At 38.8% G+C, this 27,310-nt stretch overlaps 1 protein-coding gene across 8 annotated transcripts in view; it reads right to left on the reverse strand.

Moving 5' to 3' along the window:
- Nucleotides 1–279: 279 nt before the first annotated feature.
- LINGO2 (leucine rich repeat and Ig domain containing 2) overlaps nt 280–27,310 on the reverse strand; it is a 2,318,940-nt gene continuing 2,291,909 nt past the window's right edge. For all 8 annotated transcript variants that reach the window (XM_073572146.1, XM_073572145.1, XM_073572143.1 and 5 more), the window contains one exon: nt 280–4,233. In XM_073572146.1, coding sequence (XP_073428247.1) covers nt 2,370–4,208 — 1,839 coding nt within the window. In that variant the 5' untranslated portion in view covers nt 4,209–4,233 and the 3' untranslated portion in view covers nt 280–2,369. The remainder of the gene's footprint in view (nt 4,234–27,310) is intronic.

Below are 27,310 nucleotides of genomic sequence, written 5' to 3' on the forward strand. Positions count from 1 at the left end.
TCACATGCAGCGATGCGTGCTGGCCAGCGGGAGATCAGCGATGAAAGAAATGTCCAGAGGTTTTTTGCAGTGATCAGCGATACCGGCAGGGGGGCCGGTCGCTGATCGCTATCACACACAGCGATCTCGCTGGTGAGATCGCTGTTGCGTCACAAAACTTGTGACTCAGCAGCGATCTCGCTAGCGAGATTGCTATGTGTGACGGGGCCTTTATTCTACAAAGATTTATCATAACAATGTGACTTCCGTTTACCCAGTGAACCACGACATGCAATTCAATAGAGAATGATTCAATTTTATTATGCTTTTTGGCTGTTATTTGAACATGTTTAGCACTTTAAATGTTATTGGTGTTTCAGTTATTAATAACTAGAAATAAAAATAAATGTAAGCATTCAAATCAAAGTTTGCACAAATTACAGGTATTTTCACTGACTGGAACATTAATAAACAGATAATCCTATCTGGATCAATGTGAATTAGCATCACAGCACTGGGACATAATGAAGCTGAATTGATATGGGTCAGTAAGAATTATGATATTTCTTCAGACTTTGAGCCCTTTGGTCATTTTTTTCATGAAGCAGAACAAATAAGATTTCTTGATTTAACAAACATACAGTCAAACAAGTGTATTGTGAGGACTGTGTATGTATATTAGTCACTTGGAGAAATAAAGGCATCTTCTTTTCTGCCGAATAAAGTTCCTATGCAATTTTATGAACCACCATTAAAGGGGTTCTTGTTTCCAAAAACAGCTTCACTTTATTGTAGTTTGTGTCCGGTGTTGGGACTTAACCCAACCTAAGTGAATGGGGCTGAACTGAAATATGGGCAGATCCTACTGACAAGAATTTCACTATTTCTAGAAAAACGTAGACCCTTTTTCATAATTGTGGATGACATTCTAATGTGCAAAATGCACAATTATCTCCAAAACCCTCTCTAAGAAAACACCCCAAATTCACTGTTTTTTTTCTCTTATGAATATATTTTTCTTTTGAGTCCACAATTCTAGAAATTATCACAGATAGACTATTTTTCATAATGTCAAACATATAAATGTACGGTATATAAAATAAGTAATTCTGTTTTTAACAAAACACTGATGTGTTTGATGGCTTTATGCATATATATATTTTTTTTATAATAATTAGTGACATGACCAGCCTATTTGGCTTCATTTATTTGTATTGTAAGACATGATTCTGTCTCAGATTTATATAGGCTTTTGCTACAATACTAAATTTTTATCATTTACTGCAAGATATAACTGGGTAGTTCTGATCTGTACTCTTGAATCTCGCAAAATAAAATCGGTCAAGCAGTAGCCTCCAGTTTATCAGCTTCAGTGAAGACCATATATTTTTTCATTACAGTAAATGAATCGTTTGTGATACTAGGTATAAAAAATAACTCAGCTCTGTATCAAATTAGGTACATGTCCTTATAAATATTGTCACAAGTAAATACAACCAAGCATCGGTTTAGCCTTAAAGTGGTTTTCTGTTGGCTATAAACAAAAACTGCAAAAACAGGTGTTGCTCAATAGGTTTTTCCATGGTTGCCATATTAAAAACTATGCAGCTGAAAATGTGTTAATATAAAGACAAGTTAGTAAAGGGAACATTGCAATTTCAAATATAAAATAATTTTTGAACATTTATAATTTTGATTAAATAGAAATATGGATCTCTTTATACACATAAAAATATCTTGGCATTTCAAACTTTACCCACTGAGGCATTTCTGCAAAGTGGGACCATCATGGACATCATGGATCAGCTGCATGTGATCTTTAGTATGAGAGCCATGGTTGATCTTATTGAAGTAATTCTTAGTGGAGACCAAGCACAATCTCTCTTTTGTATTGCTTCAGGTTGGGCAAGTGTAGAAAATAAACCATACCAATTCATTTGTAGAGTGAAACCAACAAGAAAGAATGATGCTCAGCTTAAACAAATGATATCTATAGATACAAAGTACACTCTAGATTATGTTTTGGACACGTGTGCCATTTTTTACATAAAGCCTACACTGTAGGTTTGTTTGCTTGTCATGTTTTCAGAGTGGTAGAAAATGTTGCGTATTTGTCCATGAGAATGAGTTTGTTACTGAGATCCCCAGAATGCCAATATTTGCAATGCAAACAATTAGTAAAACAACTCCATGAAATGCCCTCATGTTCTTGCCCATAGGTCACAGGCCTCTTTTGAGCAGCTCCAGGTGGTCTTTCCAATTCCATAAAACCAATTTGACACAGTGACAGCTGTATTCAGCTGCCCCAACCCAGCAATCCAAATTGCCAGGTTGCATTAGTGGATAGAAACAATGCCACATGAAAACAAAGCTCTTTAGGCAATTACCCACTATATCATTTTCATATTAAATCTCCTGGGTACAGTGCCAGTGACATCTGCTTCCACAACAGCACCATTGTTTTTCCGGGGAACATATTCCAGGTCAATGTTGTTTTTGTGCTTTCCTTTCCCGCGGCTCCACACAAAAAGCAGTAAGAAGCAAAACAAAACCACTCCCAGGAATGTAAAGCAACCCATAGCTGTTGACACCAAAATTGTCTTCAGGTCAAAGGAATAGGTCATGTTTGTATTTGTTCCATTGCTGTTTGTTTCATTTAATTCCGTAATGAACATAGGAGTCATGTTAGTGTAGGAACGATCAGAAACAAATCCTTTTACTGTGAGGGAAGCTGAGAAGGTATCATTTCCAGCAGCATTGCTAGCAACACAAACATAGGTTCCTGTGTCTTGAACTTGAGCATACCTTATTTCCAGGGTTCCATTTCCAAGAACTGTGGCTCTTCCATGGGACTTTGCAGAAACCATCCTCCTACGTGGAGTAACCCAAGAAATCATTGGCTGAGGATCTCCATCAGCATTGCAGTTCATCTGAACCCTCTGTCCCTCATCTACATGAAGCTGGAGTATTTCTCTTTCCTTAATTTTAGGCTTTTTACATATAAAGTAAATAGATAATACAGTGGTGTGGAATTCCTTAAATGATCTTTCTTTAATGGTGTCTGGGCTAGCACACATTGGCTGTTGGCTTCCGAAGCTTAATATAGGATGCCTTTGTAACATCCAAATTAGACGACAGTCACATATTAAGGGGTTATTATCAATGCAAAGCACTTCCAGAGCTTTGGGGGAGTGGAACACATTCTCTTCCAGTGTTTCCAATAGGTTTTCCGACAAATTAAGTAGACGCAAGAACCGCAATCCTTGGAAAGCATGTGGCTCAATGACACGAAGCTGAGCTCCTACCATATGTAATTCCTGAAGTCGAACCAAATCTGACAGTACTCCTGCTTCAATAACACTAATGGGGTTGAATGAGAGGTTTAGGTGAGTTAGGTAAACCAAGTGTTTTAAAGCTTGAGAAGGAATTGCTGAAATATTGGTATTGGTAATTGAGAGAAATGTAAGGTTTAGACCATAAAAACAATTCGCAGGCACCATGTCCAGCAGAGGCCAGTTGCTTATCTCCAAGATTTTCAGACGAAACAATCTCTTAAAGGCAATTTCAGGCAAAGCATTTATGTTGAGATGTTTCAAATGCAGACTATAGAGGCTGTGAAGGTGTGAGAGGGCATCAGTTGGAACGGTTGTCAAGTTACATTTCTCCAAAGTGAGATGCTCCAAGCTAAGCAGTCCACTAAAAGCTCTATGAGATATAAAAACTAACTGATTATCTCCAACCTCAAAGGACTTTAGATTATGAAGACCCTGAAACATAAAGTCTAATAAAATAACTATTTTGTTTTCACTTATGTCAAGCTCTGTCAAATTTGACAAACCTGTGAAGACACCTAAATCCACCAGTTTTAAGCGATTTCCTTTTAAGCTCAATGAACGCAGATTATAAAGATTATTAAATGTTCCAGGCTCCACATTTGAAATGATGTTGTCACTAAGGTCTATTTCCTCCAACAAAGGATGTGATGAAAAGTTAACTGGTCCAATACTTTTCAGTTTGTTCTTACTTAAATCCAATATTTTAGTCTCTATGGGGATTCCATCTGGGATGGTGGTGAGTCGTCGTCGATGACAGCTGACGGACTTGTTTTGTGCTGAGCACTCACAACGAGCTGGACAACCATCTGTGGATCCCACGTAGACCAAGACCATGGTCACATACAGGATTATTTGCCAGCAAGATGTGGCCGTGTGAAGCATGACTCCTCCCATGAAGTACAATTCTCTGGTCACGGACCTGAAATTGGAAAAAAAAAGTGTGTGAAAATTAAAACCTTCATAATAAAAATATACTTAAGAAAAAGAAAAATGTAATCTCTCTCTTGCTGTTAGAAACTGAATAAGAATACACAAATATTCGTAATAGGCCTTTTATGCAATTGCTGAAGTTAAAAGACTGACTCATTTTTGTAGCTGTTCCCTCTCTTCGATGAGTAACAGGGATAACATCGTCAATGTACCACTCCTACTATGAAGTAGTTTGTCACACCAAACATTCATGCCAAGTGCAATGAATAAGTGTGAAGTGGCATCAATGAATCAAAAATGCATAATATGCCCTTTTATACTTCGGGAATGTACATATGCTGCTTGGAAATTAACTACATATCTCAACAGTTTGAATAGAAAATGCAATTTAAAGGCCAATGATATTTATTAGTTTTGTGATATATAAACCTGTAATTTATGCTATACCTACAGCCTGATCTAAGTAAATTTTAATACTGTAACATCATATTTTCTATATTTGGATAGAAAAATTTGTTTTTGTATAAAAAATTAATGAAACGATATATCAAAGATCAAGATAAATCCTAAAAATAGACCAGAAATAATCTAATGCTAAGACACCCATTTATCTTATGTGTAATTTCAAGGGAGATTGAGCAATATTTTCCATTATGATAATCCTATATATCTCGGCTTAACAGTTATCATACATGCAGCCTGAAATGATGCCATTAATGACAAGTTTGGCCCTTGTTTGCATTTATCTCAATGTTACATTCATCAGACCTAAAGCTTCAATTTATGGTGCATTTTTCCAATAATCACTCAATTTTTACTCATACTACACGTTATATAATACTTTAGGGTATAATTTCTCCATGATTCTGTGGGGGAGAATCAGTGTTGTTTTATGTAGGGTAAACATTAGCATCTAGCCACATGTTGATCTTGAAAACTGACTTTTAAGACAAAAGATATTTAAAAGAAATACATAATAGCTGGCTGGAACTTAAAAAACAGAGAAACAGAGGATTTACCAAGTCTATAGTACCAAGAGGTGACAACTGGACTCATACGATACCTATAACTAGGTGACGTCTAGCAGAAATGTAGCTATTCTTAAAGGGAATCTGTCACCCCTTTTTTGAGATATCATATAATGATATCATTCAATTGTGTGTCACATAAGGATTCTCCTGGTACTTTTGCTTCCCCCTGACCCCGCACCTTTCATGCATAAATACCTTTTTTATATCGGTTCAGATGTATGTAAACTGCCATGGTCCGGTCCGATGGGCTTATTAAACTGCTCCCCCCTCCCTGTCTTGCTCTACACAAGAAGAAATGCGTAGAGCAAAACAGGAAGGGGGGAGCAGTCGAATAAGCCCTGCCCAGCGGACCGGACAGCGGCAGTTTACATACATCTGAACTGATATAAAAAAAGTATTTATGCATGAAAGGTGCGGGGTCAGGGGGAAGCAAAAGTACTAAGAATCCTTATGTGACACACAATTGAATGATATCATTATATGATATCTCAAAAAAGGGGTGACAGATTCCCTATAAGGAGTAACTCTTGCTTTATTTGATTTTTATTTCAGAAATTATTAGCACATATGAAAATAGGAACCTTTGGACTGATCACTCAGTCACAAAATTCTAAATTCACAAGTAAAATCCATCTTTAGTTAAAACAGATTTTCCCATTACAAAGGTAGAAGATGGCAGATGGTGCTCACAAGGTTTTATGGAGAACTGTAACAGTTGTTTCAAAAGAACTTGTAGCAGAATGTCTATGTCTACCCCTAACTCCTCCTTGCTCAACCCTTTCCCATAGAACATTAAAAGCACCAACTGACACCTCTTATCTCAGTATTGGTGAAATGTGTCTTCACTGAACACAGGTTTGACAGGTTACATATATGACTAGAGAGTGAACCATTAACCAAAGAGGAGAGGAAAGCCAATTTCTCTTTTAAGATACATTAAAAGTTGCTTTTCATCATGCACGCTATTAATATATGAAAAAATAATTATAACGATTTAAGCTAATAAACAGGCAGGCTATGCCGAAATTGTAGCTTGCCAATGCTGACTGAGCTACAAAAAGTGCACACCATATGCATATATAGCTATTTATCTTTAAATGAACTAATATCTATTGTATTATTGCTATGTATATGCACCCAGTACATGGTTCATGGGAGAAATACCATCATGTACCATGCTTCTTTGCTGCTAGCAAAACCTAATGCTTTTCTCAAGCCTTAATGTACCCATGGGAAACTGTCTCTGCCACTTGCAGAAGGGGCAATTGAGCCCAGAAACGCATCATGTACTGAGATTTTTAATAAAGAAGTTTTAATCACCTTTCGCCAGGTCTGTTTTGGAGTTTAGTTGGGAATAACCCAAGAAACACTTGGATACATTATTGATACCACTTCGCAAGCTCAGCCGTGGAAACAAGACAGAGGCTGCATTGTACTTTAAGTATTAGCGGTGTAGTCCTCACCTGCCACAACCTCCCAAGGTTGGTACTCCTAATTTTTGTGGATCTACTTTGTTACCAGTTCATAATGTAAAGGGTATAGGGATCTGACACTGCTCCCATTCCCAAGAAGAATATAATGCTGTCTGCAGAACCTGCAGGGCACAAATCAGATTATCTAAAGCTGAAAATGAATTGAGGCTTGCAAGAGATGTCAAAAGCAATAATAAAGGATTTTGGGGATATGTCAAAAGTAAAAGAAAAGTCAAAGATGCTATTTGATTTTTACAGGATGAAAATGATGAAATGGTAAGACAGGATGTTGAGAAGGCTGAACTTTTAAATTCCTATTTTGCATCTGTTTTCTCTCAGAAAGGAAATGTAACATCAACTGTTATTCACTGTCCTATTAAGGGAATAGAAGAATCCAGGATATCTATAAACAGAAAGATAGTGAGGAAACACTTAGCTAACCTAAATTAATTCAAGTCTCCAGGTCCAGATGAATTACACCCCAGAGTACTGAAGGAGATAGCAGAAGAAATTTTTGAACCCCTCTCCATAATCTTTGAAAATTCTTGGAGAACAGGAGAAGTGCCAGAAGACTGGAGAAGAGCAAATGTTGTTCCTATCTTCAAAAAGGGGAAGGTGGACCCAGGCAACTATAGGCCGGTGAGTCTGACTTCTATACCAGGAAAGATCTTTGAACAAATTATTAAACAACATGTATGTCAATACCTGGATAAGAATGAAGTGATTAAACAGAGTCAGCATGGGTTTGTAACTAATAAGTCATGTCAGACTAACTTAATTTTCTTCTATGACGGTATCACTGATTGGGTGGATCGAGGAAATGCTGTAGATATAGTGTATCTTGACTTCAGCAAAGCATTTGACAAAGTCTCTCATACAATCCTCATTGAAAAAATGACTAAGTCTGGAATGGACAAGGCAACTGTTAGGTGGATTCATAACTGGCGTAGTGATCGGACCCAAAGAGTGGTCGTAAATGGTTGCACATCCAGTTGGATGAATGTCTCAAGTGGGGTACCACAGGGCTCTGTCCTGGGCCCTGTATTGTTCAACATCTTTATCAATGATTTAGATGAAGGAATTGAGGGTAAACTGATTAAATTTGCTGATGACACAAAGCTAGGAGGGATAGCTAATACTAGAGAAGAGAGAGAGAGGATTCAAAAAGATTTAAATAAACTGGAGAAGTGGGCAGCAACTAACAGAATGGTTTTTAACAGGGAGAAATGCAAAGTACTACATCTGGGCAATAAAAATGAAAAAAGCATATATAGAATGGGAGGAATAGGGCTAAGTGACAGCACATGTGAAAAAGACTTGGGTATACTAATAGATCACAGACTGAATATGAGTCAACAGTGTGATGCAGCAGCAAAAAAGGCAAATGCAATTCTAGGATGTATTAACAGAAGCATACAGTCTAGATCACGTGAAGTCATTATTTCCCTCTACTCCTCTTTGGTCAGACCTCATCTGGAATATTGTGTCCAGTTTTGGGCACCACATTTTAAAAAAGACATCAACAAACTGGAGCAAGTTCAGAAAAGAGCGACCAGAATGGTGACCGGTCTGCAAACCCTGTCTTATGAGGAAAGGTTGCAGGATTTGGGATTGTTTAGTTTGCAAAAGAGAAGACTGAGAGGAGACTTAATAGCTGTCTACAAGTATCTAAAGGGCTGTCACATTGTAGAAGGATCAACTTTATTCTCATTTGCCCAAGGAAAGACTAGAAGCAATGGGATGAAACTGAATGGGAGGAGACACAGATTAGATATTAGAAAAAACTTTTTGACAGTTAGAGTGATCAATGAGTGGAACAGGCTGCCACGAGAAGTGGTGAGTTCTCCTTCAATGGAAGTCTTCAAACAGAGGCTGGACAGACATCCGACTGGGATGATTTAGCGAATCCTGCTTTGAGCAGGGGGTTGGACCAGATGGCCCAGGAGGTTCCTTCCAACTCTACGATTCTATGATTCTATGATTCATTCACGTTCTGCAGTATTTAATAGTGATCTTCAAACAGATGTCTTGCACCAAACAATGATTGGATGGTGCTTACCATGAAGCTGTCCCATTGATACACAGTGCAGAAAGAAAACTGGGTCACTCACCATTTTACGTTAAAATGGCACTTTATTGCAGTTCCATAAAAAAGGTTGTGGAGACAAAAATTGGCTGATGAGTGTATCACACTTCCTCTGGGCCACAGAGAAGGAAGGAGGAAGCGTGATACACATGTGAAACAGCTGTCAGACAACTTTGGTCTCCACATTCTATTTTTATGGAACCGCATTAAAGTGCCGTTTTAACGTAAAGTGATGAGTGTCCCAGTTATTCTTTCTGCACTGTAGCCACTCAGCCTATGTGAGCTCTTTTATTTGTTTTGGGTTTTTTGCCTATGTCTACTGTTGATGTAAAGGTCCCGTCACACACAGCGAGATCGCTAGTGAGATCGCTGATTTTGTGACGTCACAGCGACATCGCTGTGTGTGACACACATCAGCGTTCGGCCCCCCGCCAGGTATCGCTGATCGTGCAGGATCGTCCTGAGCCATTTTTTGATCGTTGGTCTCCCGCTGGCCAGGACGCATCGCTGTGTATGGCAGCGGGAGAGCAACAATCAGCGACACTGCGCGCTGGTATCTAAGGTAAACAGCAGGTTTCTAAGAGCCGCGCGGCTCTTGGATACCCGTTGTTTACCCTGGAAACCAGCGTGCACGCTGGTATCTAAGGTAAACAGCAGGTCCTCCTCGCTGGTCCTGATCGCTGGAGGGGCTGTCTTGTGACAGCTCACCAGCGATCAGCCTAACGATGTCCCAGCGATCCCATCATGTCGGATCATTGGTGGGATCGCTGGGACATCGTTATGTGTAACGGGGCCTTAACTATCATACTCCAGGCATGTCTGTGGCTGAAGGATCTGTACCCTACCATGGCCACATTTTATAAAGCTGCAGCTACTAACAGCAGCATTTATACAGGGGCATCTCACAAAATTAGAATAGCCTCAAAAAGTAAATTTATTTCAGTTCTTCAATACAAAAAGTGAAACTCATATATTATATACAGTCATTTCAAGATTTACTTCTGTTAATGTTGATGATTATGGCTTACAGTCAATGAAAACCCAAAATTCATTATTTCAGTAAATTAGAATACTTTATAACACCAGCTTTAAAAATAATTCGAAAATCTGAAATGTTGGCCTACTGAAATGTATGTTCAGTAAATGCACTAAATACTTGGTAGGGGGTCTTTTTGCATCAATTACTGCATCATTGCGGCGTGGCATCGAGGCAATCAGCCTGTGGCACTGCTGAGGTGTTATGCAAGCCCTGGTTGCTTTGATAGCAGCCTTCAGCTTTTCTGCATTGTTGGGTCTGGTGGTATCATCTTCCTCTTGACAATACCCTATAGATTCTCTATGGGGTTAAGGTCAGACTAGTTTGCTGGCCAATCAAGCACAGCAAATATACAATTTTAACCCCTTTATGACCGTATAATTTTCTGTTTATTTTTGTTTTTTGCTCCCTTCTTCCCAGAGCTATAACTTTTTTATTTTTCCATTAATATGGCCGTGTGAGGGCTTGTTCTCTGTGGAGCAAGTTGTACTTTTAAACAACACTATTGACTTTACCATGTAGTATACTGGAAAATGGGGATAAAAGTTCCAAGTGCAATTCCACAATAGTTTTTTGGGATTTTTTTTACCATGTTCACTAAATGCTAAAACTGACCTGAAATTATGATTCTCCAGGTCATTACAATTTCGCTGATATAAAAAAAATCCAAAAGTTGTAGAAAAAAGGGAGAATTGAAGCTGACAAGGGCACCGATGGGCAGGGTTTGTGATCTGCCTCCGGTGCATTCGAGATAAATGCCACTGTCAGTGATTGACAGCTGTATTTAACAAGTTAACAGCTGCGGGTAGATGCAATTCCACCCACAGCTGTTGGAGGCACAAATCAGCTGTAATGTGCAGGGAAAGATGTGGGCTCAGCATCGTAGTCCACATCAAAGGGAGGAACACGATCTTTGACCTACCTATATGTCAAAGGTCTTGAAGGGGTTAAGGATGCACAGAGAAAAATGTAATATCATATGTATCAACGATATAGCTTCAGATTTTTACAGATGCACTGCAATTCCTGACATAGGAAACTGTATTTGGTCTTGTAAATTTTATTAGCTGCTAAATAGTATGAATGAAAATAAATGCCATGCGGATGTCATATGGATGACAATACAGATGAAAATCTGTCTGCTTTTTCTGCATGAAAATCAGTTAATTTGTATACTAAGCGGCGCTTAGAAACCCGCTGTTTACCTTGGTTATCAGGTCGCTGCACCAGTGCGCTGGTATCTAAGGTACACAGCGACGCGTGCTCGTCGTCGCTGGTGCTGATCGCTGGTGAAGCAGCCTGTTTGGCAGCTCACAAGCGATCATGTAGCGACACACCAGCAATCCTGACAAGTTCATATCATTGTTGGGATCGCTGGTGAGTCGCTACATGATCGCTGATGAGCTGCTAAACAGGCAGCTTCACGAGCGATCAGCACCAGCGATGACGAGCGGGTGCGTTGCTGTGTACCTAAGTTACCAGCGCGCTGATGCAGGGTGCTGGTAACCAAGGTAAACAGCGGGTTTCTAAGCGCCACGCGGCACTTAGAAACCCACTGTTTACCTTGGTTACCAGCTCCCTGCACCAGCGCCCTGGTAACTCAGGTACTCAGAGGGTTTCTAAGCACCACGCGGCGCTTAAAAACCCGCTGTTTACCTTGGTTACCAGCTCCTGCTCGCTGGCCGTTGCTCTCCCGCCGGCCACACGCAGCGATGCGTGTTGGCCAGCAGGAGACCAACGACCCAAAAAAAGTCCAGAGCTTTCAAGAACGATCAGCGATACCCGGCAGGGGGGCCAGTCACTGATAGATGTCACACACAGGGATCTTGCTGGTGAGATCATTGTTGCACCACAAAACTTGTGACTCAGCAGCGATCTCGCTAGCAAGATCGCTGTGTGTGATGGGGGCTTTACTCAATAAACTATCAGCAGATTTATCTTTCAGTACCAAGTCTCTGCTGATGACACCTACTTATTCTCATCTACTGACTTCACCCCTGCAGTGTTATCAAATGCAAGTGATTGTCTGCTATCTCTATCATTAGATCCTCTGTATCTGAAACTGAATCTTTGCAAAACTGAACTTATTGTGTTTCCTGCCTAACTTTGACTAAACTACATATAATATCCATTTCAATGTAGGAAACTGCCATAATTTCCAAGGAAGCACACCTATTTGTTTTAGTTCATACAGTTAGGTCCATATGTATTTGGACAGAGACAACATTTTTCTAATTTTGGTTCTAGACATTACCACAATGAATTTTAAGCAAAACAATTCAGATGCAGTTGAAGTTCAGACTTTCAGCTTTCATTTGAGGGTATCCACATTCAAATTGGCTGAAGGGTTTAGGAGTTTCAGCTCCTTAACATGTGCCACCCTGTTTTTAAAGGGACCAAAAGTAATTTGACAGATTAAATAATTGTAAATAAAATGTTAATTTCTTGTACTTGGTTGAAAACCCTTTGTTGGCAATGACTGCCTGAAGTCTTGAACTCATGGACATCACCAGACGCTGTGTTTCCTCCTTTTTGATGCTCTGCCAGGCCTTCACTGCAATGGTTTTCAGTTGCTGTTTGTGGGCCTTTCTGTCTGAAGTTTAGTCTTTAACAAGTGAAATGCATGCTCATTTGGGTTGAGATCAGGTGACTGACTTGGCCATTCAAGAATATTCCACTTCTTTGCTTTTATAAACTCCTGGGTTGCTTTGGCTTTATGTTTTGGGTCATTGTCCATCTGTAGTATGAAACGACGACCAATCAGTTTGGCTGCATTTGGCTGGATCTGAGCACACAGTATGGCTCTGAATACCTCAGAATTCATTCGGCTGCTTCTGTCCTGTGTCACATCATCAATAAACACTAGTGACCCAGTGCCACTGGCAGCCATGCATGCCCAAGCCATCACACTGCCTCCACCGTGTTTTACAGATGATGTGGTATGCTTTGGATCATGAGCTGTACCACTCCTTCGTCATACTTTTCTCTTTCCATCATTCTGGTAGAGGTTGATCTTGGTTTCATCTGTCCAAAGAATGTTCTTCCAGAACTGTGATGGCTTTTTTAGATGATTTTTAGCAAAGTCCAGTCTAGCCTTTTTATTCTTGATGCTTATGAATGGCTTGCACCGTGCAGTGAACCCTCTGTATTTATTTTCATGCAGTCTTCTCTTTATGGTAGATTTGGATATTGATACGCCTACCTCTTGGAGAGTGTTGTTCACTTGGTTGGCTTTTGTGAAGGGGTTTCTCTTCACCATGGAGATTATTCTACGAGCATCCACCACTGTTGTCTTCCTTGGGCGCCCAGATCTTTTTGCATTGATGAGTTCACCAGTGCTTTCTTTCTCAGGATGTACCAAACTATAGATTTTGCCACTCCTAATGTTGTAGCAATTTCTCGGATGGATTTTTTCTGTTTTTGCAGCTTAAGGATGGCTTGTTTCACCTGCATGGAGAGCTCCTTTGACCGCATGTTTCCTTCACAGCAAAACCTTCCAAATGCAAGCACCACACCTCAAATCAACTCCAGGCCTTTATCTGCTTAATTGAGAATGACATAACGAAGGGATTGCACACACCTGTCCATGAAATGGCCTTGGAGTCAATTGTCCAATTACTTTTGGTCCCTTTAAAAACAGGGTGGCAAATGTTAAGGAGCTGAAACTCCGAAACCTTTCATCCAAATTTAATGTGGATACCCTCAAATGAAAGATGAAAGTCTGAACTTCAACTGCATCTGAATTGTTTTGTTTAAAATTCATTGTGGTAATGTCTAGAACCAAAATTAGAAAAATGTTGTCTCTGTCCAAATATATATGGACTTCACTGTATTTAACGCAAATATTTTCTTTACTCCCTTTATCCAAATATTAAAAATTGAGAGTCTTCATTGGTTGATACCTTTTAATGGCTAACTGAAAAGATGGTAATAAAAAGCAAATTTTGAGATTACTCTTTTCATCAGGCTTAGTAGTACTAGTATGCCTGATAAAGAGACCTGAGGAGTTTTAAAAGCTCGCTATTTGTTACCATCTTTTCCGTTAGCCATTAAAAGGTATCAACCACTTTCAATTGTTAATATTTTTTTATCTATTGGCTAACGGCACAAATATATATGTTTCCTGTAGCCCTATATCCAATATCTGATTCATTCACGTTACATGCACCTCAAAAATATCTCCAGAAATCAACCTTTTCTTACCTTTGAAATCCTTGAAGCTCTAATCTCTTCTCCTCTAAGATTACTAATTAGTTTTCCATTCATTAAATTTTCCCCTCTCCAATCTATCCTGAATGCAATAGTCATTCTCATATTTCTGTCCAGCTGAGACACCAATGCCTCACCCTGCTCTTTTTAATGCACTAGTTGCCCGTCTGATAAAGAGCACAGCATATGACGCTCCACCACAAAGCTTTCTACCCTACATCTCCTCCCTCATCTCTTCCCACCAACATACCTACAGTATGGACACTGTATCTAATGACCTAAGACTAACATCCTCCATGCACCCAACGTTATCCTCTTGGCTCCAAGACTGGTCTCTTGCTGCACCAGTTCTTTGGAATGCATTAACCCAGGCAATCTGATTAATTTGCTGTGTCAACAGATTTTAAGAGTGCTCTAAAACCACATGTTTTTAGGCAGACCTATCTTATCACCCCACTTCATTTCCACAGTATGTGACTTTTTCTATGATCTATTGCCGCACACTCCATGCAGTTGGTAGCACTGAATAACCTTATTTATTATAAGGATGGATGGGCCATCCAATACAAGAACCTTTGAGTTTCTGTGGCACCCCAACTTCTATATAGATTGTATTCCTTTGCGAGCAACTACCTCCACTTGGGTGAATTGTTCAACTCTGGGTTACTCTGTAATGTATGATATTGTTTCTGCATTTACCTACTGAAAGTACTGTGGAATATGTTATGTTTTGTGAATTTGTTAGCGCTGTATAAATAGAATTATTATTTATTATTTTTGTATCTGTATATACACTTTTTCACAGTAGTTTAAAGAATACATATTCCATAAGGTTCTTCATACATCCCTCCCCCCAGATCCATATTAATTGCCGACAGAACAGTACACTAATTTTCCTCTAGCACTAAATGCAGATGGGCAAACGACAAAGTTAATGACAAACACTTTATTAGTTGATTGGCAATTCAATTGTGATAAAATTATGTAATAGCAAAGGACAACATCTTAAAGGGAATCCGTCAGCAAATTTTGCCATGTAATCTGAGGACAGTATGAGGTAGGGTCTGAGACACTGATTTTAGTGATGTGTTATTTATTAGGCTGTGTGCTGCTGTTTCAATACAATTAATGTTTTCTTATTAGCCAGAGATTAACACTGTCCAGACTACAACTCACATGCATTTCGGTCCAACCCTGCCCCCAGCACTGATTAGCAGCTTACTGTCAATATACAATGTACACAGAAAGCTGATAATTGGTGGTGTGGGGACAGATAGCTTTCTGAGCTCTGCTACATTTAAAAACTCTGATTTTATCTGAACTGCTGCACTCAGTAAATTAAGTGATATATCATTAAGAACAGGGTCTCTTTAAATAAAAGTCATTGTGTCTACCTACAGTATCAGGACCTGACCTCACCTCCTTACTGACCAAAATCCCACTATGTCTGTCTGCTATCTCAGCCTTCTTCTCTGCTCGCTTTCTCAAACTGAACATGGACAAAACAGAATTCATCATCTTTCCCCCATCTCACTCTACCCCTCCACCAGACCTATCCATCAATGTCAATGGCTGCTCGCTTTCTCCAGTCCTGCACGCTTGGTGCCTTGGGGTGATCTTCGACTCTGCAATCTCTTTCAAACCACATATCCAAGCCCTCGCCTCCTCATGCCACCTCAAACTCAAAAATCTTTCCCGGATCCGCTCATTCCTCAACCACAAAACCACAAAAACGCTAGTGCATGCTCTTATCATCTCCCACCTCGACTACTGCAACTTCCTATTATCTGGCCTCCCCTCTAGCACTCTGGCACCACTCCAGTCCATCCTACACTCTGCTGCCTGACTCATCCACCTGTCTCCCCGCTATTCGCAAGCCTCCCCCCTATGCCAGGCCCTTCACTGGCTTCCTATTGTCCAGAGGCTCCAATTCAAAACCCTAACCATGACATACAAAGCCATCCACAACCTGTCTCCTCCATACATCTGTGACATGGTCTCCAGGTACCTACCCGCGCGCAACCTTCGATCCTCTCAAGATCTCCTTCTCTACTTTCCCCTTATCTCTTCTTCCCACAACCGCATCCAAGACTTCTCCCGTGCTTCCCCCATACTCTGAAACTCTCTGCCGCAACACATCAGACTCTCACCATCAATGGAAACCTTCAAAAAGAACCTGAAGACCCACCTGTTCAGACAAGCCTACAGCCTGCAATGATCCTCGGTCTACTGAACCACCGCCCAACCTGCTCTACCCTCTCCTAGTGTATCCTCACCCATCCCTGTAGACTGTGAGCCCTCGCGGGCAGGGTCCCCTCTCCATATGTACTTGTGTGTCCCTTGTCTTACACATTTTTTTTATACTTCTATATATTTTCCCTTTTCACATGTAAAGCGACATGGAATAAATGGCACTATATAAATGCATAATAATAATAATAATTGTGTCACAACAGGTGTTAAGATTGTTATTGGTCTTTCCAACTTTTGCTGAACTGTAGATTCTTCCATTCACTCTGATTATGATTTTTATGCAATCAGTAAAATTAATAGTTGCTATGCCCAATTATAATTTATGAATAATAATAATAATAATAATAATAATAATAATAATAATAATAAATATAACTTATAAATAATAATACATATTTTAGTTAATAGTTGCTACAACCAAGGATAATTTATAATTACTTCTACTACTAATAATAATAATAATTATTATTATTATTTAGAAGTCATAGTTTCTATACCCAATTATAATTTATAAATAATAATAATAATAATTGATATTTTTAATAATAGTTGCTACAACCAAGAATAATTTATAATTAATAATAATAATAATAATAATAATAATAATACATAATTTATAATTAATAGTGGCTATACTCAAATGATTGATTCCACCTGAATATCGTAATTTACTTAAAACAAAAGCTTATTTTATTACTTCTAATGCTCTATAGCACAAAGACCCAGAAAAATTAGACATTTCATTTTCATCTAAAATTGGAGTAAACAATAAGTCAATAAACATTACTATTTGATTTCTTGGAGCACGCTAAAACTATCCCCATGAGTGATATAATGATATAAAGCAATAGGTACGGTTGAGATGATACTGTATATCCTCCACATTCATCTACTTTTTTTTCTATTTTCAGATCATATTTAGCAACAACCTGAAACTAAGACACTTCATTATATTTGGTACTTCCTGAGATTTTATATTCAAAGCCTTATAATTACAAGCAACTGGGAAAGGGATTGATCAGATCAACTGTAGTTCATTAGCAGTACAGATAAAAAGGCGAAAATCTTGGACTCTGACTCCGAGCTTTAGAAAAGAATCCTAATCAGAAGGATTTTTTTTACATTCATTGTGAACATTACTCATTGAATGAGATTTCATTTACCGACAATTTCATCCAATTGCCAAAAGCTTACAGGAAAATCAGATATTATTCCTATAGTACGTGTGATACTACATAATAATCCTATAATGATTAAGCCTAAATTTCTACAAAAATTGAATTGTAATGCCTCATCTGCAGTTCACTGAGGCTTTACTATTTCTACTTTTTTCTATGAATTTTCCACTATTGCTGTTGGACTTCTTCATGCTGCCATTATTAGAGTGAAAGTAATTTATAATTTTGAAATCCTAGTAGAAGTTCTACAATATTCTACACTCTTGAATATCTTACAGCCCATGCAAATCTAAACTTATCAAATAGGGTAGCTAGGATGAAGACAGTAGACCCATGGCTATTGCTACAGCCAAAACTGCCAAGTGTTCCAATTTTGTGGCGAAAAAAATGATAATGTTCTACTTATCTGTGCTGCAGATGTAAAACTGTATAATTCCAAGTTTGAAACAATATTGTTTTTCTTTTTCAAGAAAAATAATAATTCTAAGAAGAGCATAAGGTGTGTGCACTGATGGAAATGTTTAGATACTCTCGATTTCTTTTTTTGCACCCTTAAAAATTCCTTTTTTGTATGTTAATGGTGGCGCTTTTAGATTACTAGAACCCAAAATCTGGTTGGAAGATGAATATACAGAAGGTCCATGGTTATTGTGGGTTAAAGATGAAAGATCCACTTGGTTCTAATTACATGGGCTGCCTGTAATTGTCAAAAAAAAGGACAAAAACATAAAATAGTGTAAAATCCCTCACTTAGACAGTACCATTACTCCGATGCCTAGCAGAACTATAGTGATTAATTTGTTGCAACATAGCTTCTCTGACATTGAAATTTCCCTTCTTTCTAAAAGATTCACATTCTCAGCAAGGATGCATTTCAACCCATTCATAGCTTTAAAAGATTTTCGCATCTTCACCAGATCACTTTTATTTAGGAAATGGCATCATAATGAAAAAATCCAAAGAACTTTTCCTATGCCTATTGAACAGACATCATTGCAAACTTTGGAGAAATTTGCTATTGAACATACAAACCCTTCATTAGGTAAGATCCTTTCATCAATTTGCCATAAATCTAAGAAACTTCATCCTATATCCCTATGCCTGAATGTTGAGATTTATGTCCAACTTGACTCCACTGAGTTTGATAAAATACCATAATAGATTTATCAGAAAAATTTGACCCCATCTGAACGTCCCTGTCTTATGGGTTTAATAATATCCTCTTCAAGACCGCAATACGTATATATACTGACCTGAGATATAAGAGAATATCATCCCCATAAAGGTGACAATCCAGCAGTTTTCGGCTGTCCACTATATTTGACAACTTGCCGTATCACAAATTATCGGTGTTGACACCGTCCATATCTGTTTAACCCCTTAGTTGCTGCTGTCAAAAGTGACTACATCAAATAAATGGTTAAAAGATTGTGGGGGCTTGCACTTTAATCTAATTGACACACCGAGATCATGATTGTGTGGTCCTGATGTTTGCCATAGCTGTTCATGGCCAAATAGCGGCCTTAGAGTCTCCCGGCTATAGCGGTCAGTTCAGAAGTTAGCGACATTTAGGTGTTAAACAAACACTTTTTCATTCCGGCTATACCACTTTGCATTAATTCCTAAAAATAACCTGAAGGGTTAATAAACTACCTTACAGCGGTTTTCAATATGACAGGGGGTGCTGTTTTTAAAATGGTATCACGTTTGAGGTTTTCCAATATATAGCACCCCTAAAGTCACTTCAAACCTGGATAGGTCCCTCAAAAAAATAAATTTTGTAAATTTCCTTGAAAAAATGAAAAATTGCTGCTACATTTTTAAACCTCCTAAAAGGCTAACAAAATAAATTACAGTTTAAAAAATTGTGCTGATGTAAAGCCGACATGTGGGAAATGTTGTTTATTCATGTTTTTCTGTTGTATGACTATCTGGATTAAAGGGAATCATTCAAAGTTTGAAAACTGCAATTTTTTTTACATTTTTGTCAAGTTTCTGATACTTTTATAAATAAACACAAAACATATCAATCTAAATTTACTATTATCATAAATTATAATGTGCCGTGAAAAAACAGTATCAAAATCACTGGGATTTGTTGAAGCATTCCAGAGTTATGACCACATAAAGTGATATTGGTCAGAATTTAAAAAATTGGCCCGGTCACGAAGGGGTTTTAAAAAAACTAAAGAATGTTGTGTACAATCCAGCAGATAAAGGCGGAAATGTTATAATTTGGCTGTGTAAAATGTATGAGGTGAGAGCATGCAGCATGTTATAAAGATCAATCATGCTATAAAAAGATTATGTATAACCCTTCATCAGCTTATAGGGAAGAACTATGCAGAATTCTGGAGTTAGCCAAGGAGAAAAACTTGATGGCCCCAGAAGTGCGTGAATTATTGATGACAAAGAATCCATGTATCCCAGCACTGTATCTTCTACCAAAAGTGCACAAGAACCTACAAACGCCTCCAGGTAGGCCCATCATTTTTGGACTTCCGGAAAACATCATAAAATAGATTGATTCATACCTTAAACCACTGGTGGAGACAATTCCCTCCTATTTGCAAGATACCTCTAATTTTTTTTTAAGAAAAATTGATTCTATTCACATTGACAAGGATATGATCCCGTAACCTGTGATGTGGAGTCACTTTATGTGAATATCCGTCCCAGAATGGTTTACGAGCAGTTTCAAGGTTTTTCTCTATGACAAAATTCATATCTGATGAAAACGATTTTTTACTGCTGCTTCTTTGGTTTTTACGTACCTGTATACCAACTTGTTCCTGGGGCTGTGGGAGAGGGACCTGCTCTTGTCGGATCAGAGTTCATCGATAAATTGGGTCATCCTTTGGACTAGCTACATCACTGATATAATCCTGATGTAGCGAGGTACACAGATTGAACTTCAGGAAGTTTTCTTAGAGTTAAACTCTAATACTATGAATATACATTTGACTTATAAAAAACCTACAAGAGACAAAATGAGCAAAAACCCTGCTGTAATTAAATAAGTAAAAAGCAAAAGTGCATTTAAATAACACAGTGATCTTAGTAATACTGTTTTTGATCAAAAATAGCATAAAAGCCATCCCACCATCGACAAGGTGACTCTGATCGGTTTTTTGCTCATTTTGTCTCTTGTAGGCTTTGTATGTTTTATGGCCAATGTGTGTTTTTGTACTGCATGTATACCAACTTAGACCAAGCTCAATTTTTGTGTTTTTTATTTGACTTATAAATTTGATTACCACCAAATTGATTTTATAGATGTCCTCATCAAGAGGCATGAGACTGACTTCCTACAATCTGATGTTTTCCGTAAGAACATAGCTGTGAATGCAGTACTACATGCATCATCATCACATCCACCTCAAGTGATCAGGACAGTCCTTATAGGCCAGTTTTTGAGGATTAGACATATATGCTGTACAGAGGTGGATTTCGAAAGACATGCTGAAGAAATGAAATTAAGATTCCTTGATTGTTACTACAGCAAAAGCTTTTAATAGAGCCAGAAATGCAAACCAAAAACAATTGATATATTCGTCCAACAAACCTGAACTAACCAACCAACCAGATAACGATAATAACATAGTATCTTTCACAATGGAAAATGATGCAAAAATCCATACAAAAACAGTGGCCTATCTTATTGGCAGATGCTATGCTTAAGCAATATCTCTTGTCACAACCATCTATGGAAGCTGAGTGCTCCCAAAATATACGTCATCATTTTGTGAGAAGCTATTATCCACCAAAAAAGAGATATTTTCCACCTGGGTTTCAGCCTCATTTCCAGCTTGGGCTTGCAGTCCCTCAGGAAAATGTGTGGCATGCCCCAATATTGAGAAGACCAAAGAATTCCTATCATCAGACGTAAAAAGATATTTAATAACACAATCACATGTTCTACATGAATGGTTTTTTACCATGCCACATGTCCAGACTCTAAAATACATATAGTGCTCACTACACAAGCCCTTAAGGTTCGAGCACGTGAACATGTGAGGGAGATCACCGCAGCTTCAAAGGAAGACAATTGGTATATTTTAAAAACGATTCTCAAACATTTTAAAAGTCATCATTCATGTGACCCTTCTGGCCTCTGCATCAAGGGAATGGACTGTATCCATTCTAATCTGTGCTATGGGGAATTTAGACCATTTGTTGGCTCAGAAAGAATCCAGATGAATCTGGAAACTGTACGCTACAACCACTGGGTCTCAACGAGACACTAAACTTTGTCCCATTTCTCTGATAACTTACCCCTTCTTGTTTTAATTATGTTTTATTTTTTGCAAATTGGTTATTTTTATTATCATGCTTTTAACTTTGTTTTATTTATTTCAGCATTTCTTCTGGTGTTGTACCATATGTGTTGTGCAAAAGCCCTCTCCTTGGTCAAATTACTGCTAGCCCCATATGGAAAAGATTGAACTTTGTTGGAGTCTGTCATAATTTGTATTAATCTTTCTCTATGTGTGTTTCAACACTATGGGATCTCTGTTGTGATTGATGTGTATTTTATCACTTATCTATGAATCAAAAATCTCAGCTTATCCAATATTTAGGTCCAGTTATCTGGACATGCTTTCTATGTACTTTTAGTCACTTGATGTGAACTTGATCACTCTCACTACAACACATACTCTGCTCCTCTACACCACTTTCACTGGATATGTTGTGGTATAAGCATATTGCATGTTTATTATCCATCTAGAGACTTTCTTGTTTTATAATCTATATTTGAACACAGTACATCCTGGTTTTCTAGAATATGTTGTAGTTTAATTGTGTAGACTTTGCATGTCTGTATTTTTTATATGTATTATCTTTTAATCTCTGGTTCCCCTTGTGTATGTTGGGGATGTGAGATCTGTATCACATTGATGACTTCAGTGCTCCATGTGTGCCCTTAGCTAAATAGTTGCTTGTGCGCATGCACGCCATGGTACCATTGCTTGATGCCACTGACAGCTGGTGGCCACATGATTGCGGCTCTGTTCATGTGATCACACGTCGGTGGTGCAGCTACGCACGTCCTGACGTCCTGCCATCAATGACACTGACCTCCTGCACACAGTGGCACTACATGTGCCAATCTATGGCAACGTGCTTCTCTCAATTTTCTTTACAACACCTATGTTTGGCTGAACCTTACTATTTAATACAAGTCCATTATTGCAATGCCAGTCCCCCCGAAAAAGACATCACAGCGGAAACGTGCATTTGGGTGGTGGCACCGCAATACTGGACCAAGGTATTCTCTAATTCTAGACACATTTATATCTTTCAGGGGTTGTCTCTCATGATTGCATTTTTAGTGGCTTGTGGCTGCATCTAAGCATTGTGATATAAACCATTTCATATTTTTGTGAAATAGATATCTAGCCACCCTTACTATTTTACTTTAGGACTTTAGTCTTTCCTACACTATTAAGTTTATATATGAGGAAAATTTTGCCTTTTCCTTGGTTGAGGTGCTACAACTTTTTTATGTATCAATAAAGATTGTTTTAATTGTTCTGGTACTTACTGATTCGCTGGTGCTTTTTTCTTTATGTTTGTTTGCTCTGAATCTATTGATCCTAAGCATGGTGACCAAGCACTTGACCAAGTAGCACCCCTCACCCTCAGAACTTCCAAACAGAGTGAAACAGCCCTGGCTCACATCACAAACTCGATTTCTCCAGCGATGCTCTGGGAGTGCTGAACGCCTATGGCGGAAAACTCGCACACCAGAAGACTTCATCCACTACAAATTAATGCTAAGAACCTATAACTGCCGCTCACCTCACTAAGCAGACCTACTACACCACCCTGATCACCACACTATCTAACAATCCTAAAATTCTTTTTGACATCTTTCACTCCCTCCTCAGTCCAAAAGCACAGGCCCCTATCACAGACATTTGTGTTGATGACCTGGCTTCCCACTTTATAGGGAATGTAGAGAATAAATGTCAGGAAATCCACTCCCAGCCACCAGGTGCCGTGACTCCCATCCCTCCCTGCATTTTCCCTGGGTCACTCTCAACATTTGTACCCATCACAGAAGAAGAAGTCTCTAGGCTCCTATCTTCTTCTCTTCCGACTACATGCACTATTGACCCCATTCCCTCACATCTCTTCCAGTCTCTCTCTCCAGTCATCACCACTCACCTAACTACAATCTTTAATCTTTCTCCTCTGGCATTTTCTCTCCTTCTTCAAACACTTGTGCAGCAGGCCTTCACGGAAAAATAGCTGCTAGGAAACCACTGCTAAGGACAGGCAACAAGCAAAAGAGACTTGTTTGGGTTAAAGAACACAAAGAATGGACATTAGACCAGTGGAAATCTGTGCTTTAGTCTGATGAGTCCAAATTTGAGATCTTTGGTTTCAACCACCGTGTCTTTGTGTGACGCAGAAAAGGTGAATGGATGGATTCTACATGCCTGGTTCTCACCGTGAAGCATGGAGGAGGAGGTATGATGGTGTGGGGGTGCCAACAAGTGCTAAGCATCTCTGGGAACTCACTCAAGACTGTTGGAAGACGATTTCCAGTGACTACCTCTTGAAGGTCATCAAGAGAATGCCAAGAGTGTGCAAAGCAGTAATCAAAGCAAAAAGTGGCAACTTTGCAGAACCTAGAATTGAAGACATATTTTCAGTTGTTTCACACTTTTTTGTTAATTATATAATTCCACATGTGTGTTAATTCATAGTTTTGATGCCTTCAGAGTGAATCTACAATTTTCATAGTCATGAAAATAAAGAAAACTCTTTGAATGAGAAGGCGTGTCCAAACTTTTGGTCTGTACTGTATATGAACTGTTGAATTGTAAAGCGCTGCAGAATATGTTGGCGCTATATAAATAAAGATTATTACTATTATTTACCATATTTACGTAGAGACTTAACTACAGTTTAATATAGATATAATTCTACCCTAAGGTAAATATCTTTGCTATTAGCCCTAGATAAGATTTTTCTCAATGTACAGTAAGTCTATGTGATCCAGAACAATGCTCTCATAGACTTACATTGAGAGATTGTGACCTTTATCTCTGAATTCTGGTCAGTCAGAAGCTGCGGTCACAATATGGCAGACTGGGAGTGGAAAACTGATGCTGGTAAGTATATCAGGGTCAGGGAACTTACACAAGTGAAACCACTGCAGTAAAAAAACACTGGAGTGGTGGTTTAAAGCATGTTGTGATGACACAGCAGGTTTTCATAATTAATACATACATGAATTTAGAAGGCCCAGAATCATAAACTGTTGTCTGAAGTATTGACTCTTTTTGTAGGACAAATATTTAACTCTAATATTAGCTCCTACAGTTTATTTTCTGTTATCTTTGCAAAGCAGTAATGCATGGTCACTGAACAATGATAATATGTTAATTACATACATTGTCCATGCCAGCCAGTTTCATGGTATTCAAAACAGAAGAGGAAAAACTATGCAAACAGATTACATCATCGATTAATGCAGGTTGGCCTCATTCACATCTGTCTGACCTCTGGATCCTCTTTGAAGGCCAGTTGTGAACTATATAAGGAAACTTTTTCTTCAGCTCCAAGTGACTCTACAGAATGTCAGTTTAGGGGAACACAGCATTAGCTGGAAGAACACAGAACTGCATAATTGACCATCACTGAAACCCCAGCGACGTATTAAAGAATCCAGTTTGGGATAATCGGGTTACCTGGCAAGATACCTCACTTCTCTCGGTTAGTTTCCTAAACTTGCACTTAGCTGCTTTCTGTTGGGGGCCGGTCAAAAGTGGGGAGCTACTGGTGGGGATATTCGGCCTTAGAACCAGCTCTAATCCCGGTGAGTCAGCAGAAGGGTGAGACTCTGTAATTTTGGGTATTTGCTGGGACTGTGCTTTGTGCTATTGTGTGTTGGTGGTTCAATAAATTATTGCCACACTGTTTTACCCTCATCCTGTGTTGTCTGAGTAGTGTTCTGCCCACAGGACGAGAGAGCGGGTGTTCAGTGCAGAGCCCTGGTCCATGCAGTCTTTCTAAAGACAGCTGAGCCAGCGGATGAGAGCACCCACCAACCCTGTGTCTCTACACGTTTTCTCTTAAATACTGTGGACCTTCAGAGAAAATGTATCTGGTAGCAATAAGTTAGATAGCGTCTGATTCATGCCGTTCATGGCTCGAGCAACATGAATCTTCCATCAGGTTCACTTATAATTGTTAATTTAGGGAATTCCTTTTTATATGAAGTACTGACTATTTAATATTGTCTTATAGTACTTGTAGCACTGTAGCCAAAATGACTGCTCAAGTCATAATGCTGAATTGTCTGTGACTCTCACCATCTTCAAGAGCTGGAGAACTTTTTTCCACAGATGTTACTTGGGTACTTGGCTGTACAAAGAAATAAACATCTTATTTTTTCTGTTTTTGTGCGTATGTATTGTGTATTACATAATGTAACGAATGCAGAATAAAGTCTAGTAAGAGAACAAATGATGTAGAAGTCAATGACATTTAATGTATGGTGCTGCAGTTTGCAAGCTCATTAAAATCAGCGCATTTTAAGATTCATAAGATCTGTGAACATATCTTAGATATGTATGATTTGTGGGAAACCATTTTGCTTGTTAGAAACGCTATACAATTCCCACTCATGCATAGTCACAGCAGCATTCTTAGACCCTCAGGGAATGTCTCCAATTTCCTTTTATTTTGTCAACATGTTCAGAGAGCATATGGTCATGCTTGTTTAAATTCAGTAAGCGATGCCCGTGTGTGAAGCCGGTGTAGGGAAATACGCCACATAATAAGCTGCTTCACCAGGTGACTATGGATATGTAAAATTTCCTATCTGAATCTCATTCTATGAAAGACTTTGCAGAGATCATTTTGTCATTTAACTCTTTACATTCCCCAAGTTGAAACCATACATTAGATGTCTTCCCTGCTACCAAAATCCACAAAACATAGTAATATTCCTATAAATTGCATCAAATAACAAACTACTCAATACCAGCTCCAGCACCCAAATCCTGTATCTCCACCTTGCTACTGTATGTCACCATTCCATACGGTATCATGCTGGTTTTATATCTGCCCTTCTATCTATTTTTTTTTGAGGTTTATATATTTTTCTCTGTTACAACTGTTCACTGGTTTTCCACCTTCTCCTCCTGCCAGACTGTGAGAAGGACAAGTCAAGCAGAAGGCAAAGGAGACAGAGGGCTACTTGCCTGCATTGTTTCGTCTCGGATCACTGTGGCGTCCCTCGAGTCCCTCAGACTCCCTAAATGCTGGACAGCTACAGAATAGCACAGGGGAATGACTTGAGTGGCAATTCAAGCAAAAAGCCTTTGGAATTTTTCCAGAGCGTTTATTATCTGGCAGTAATGCTTTGCAGGCAGAAAACTGGAAATGCATAGAACGCTATGAAGGGAAATCAGTATTTCAGTATATTACCTATCAAGTTAATTTATTAGCAGTACATTATCTCTCACTCTGTACATTAGGAAAATTGGATGCTCCAACCTACAAACAACATTTTTACACTATGGCTCAGACAACATACCAGCATACAACCTATCACTTAAAAATCATTTCTGTGCATTCTTCCCACTCAAAAGGTCCTCATAATACCACTGGGAGCTCCATCCCACAGTGCTTGCTACCAAGGCAATAGCGCGGAAATAGGGGCAGCACGGTGGCTCAGTGGTTAGCACTTTTGCTTTGCAGCACTGTGGTCTTGGGTTCAAATCCTACTAAGGACAACATCTGCAAGGAGTTTGTATGCATTTCCTAAGGGTATTTCAGTTT

The sequence above is a fragment of the Dendrobates tinctorius genome, unplaced genomic scaffold, assembly GCF_039654945.1.
Source record: "Dendrobates tinctorius isolate UK_male_01 unplaced genomic scaffold, ASM3965494v1 ptg000031l, whole genome shotgun sequence".
NCBI classification, from domain to species: Eukaryota; Metazoa; Chordata; class Amphibia; order Anura; family Dendrobatidae; genus Dendrobates; species Dendrobates tinctorius.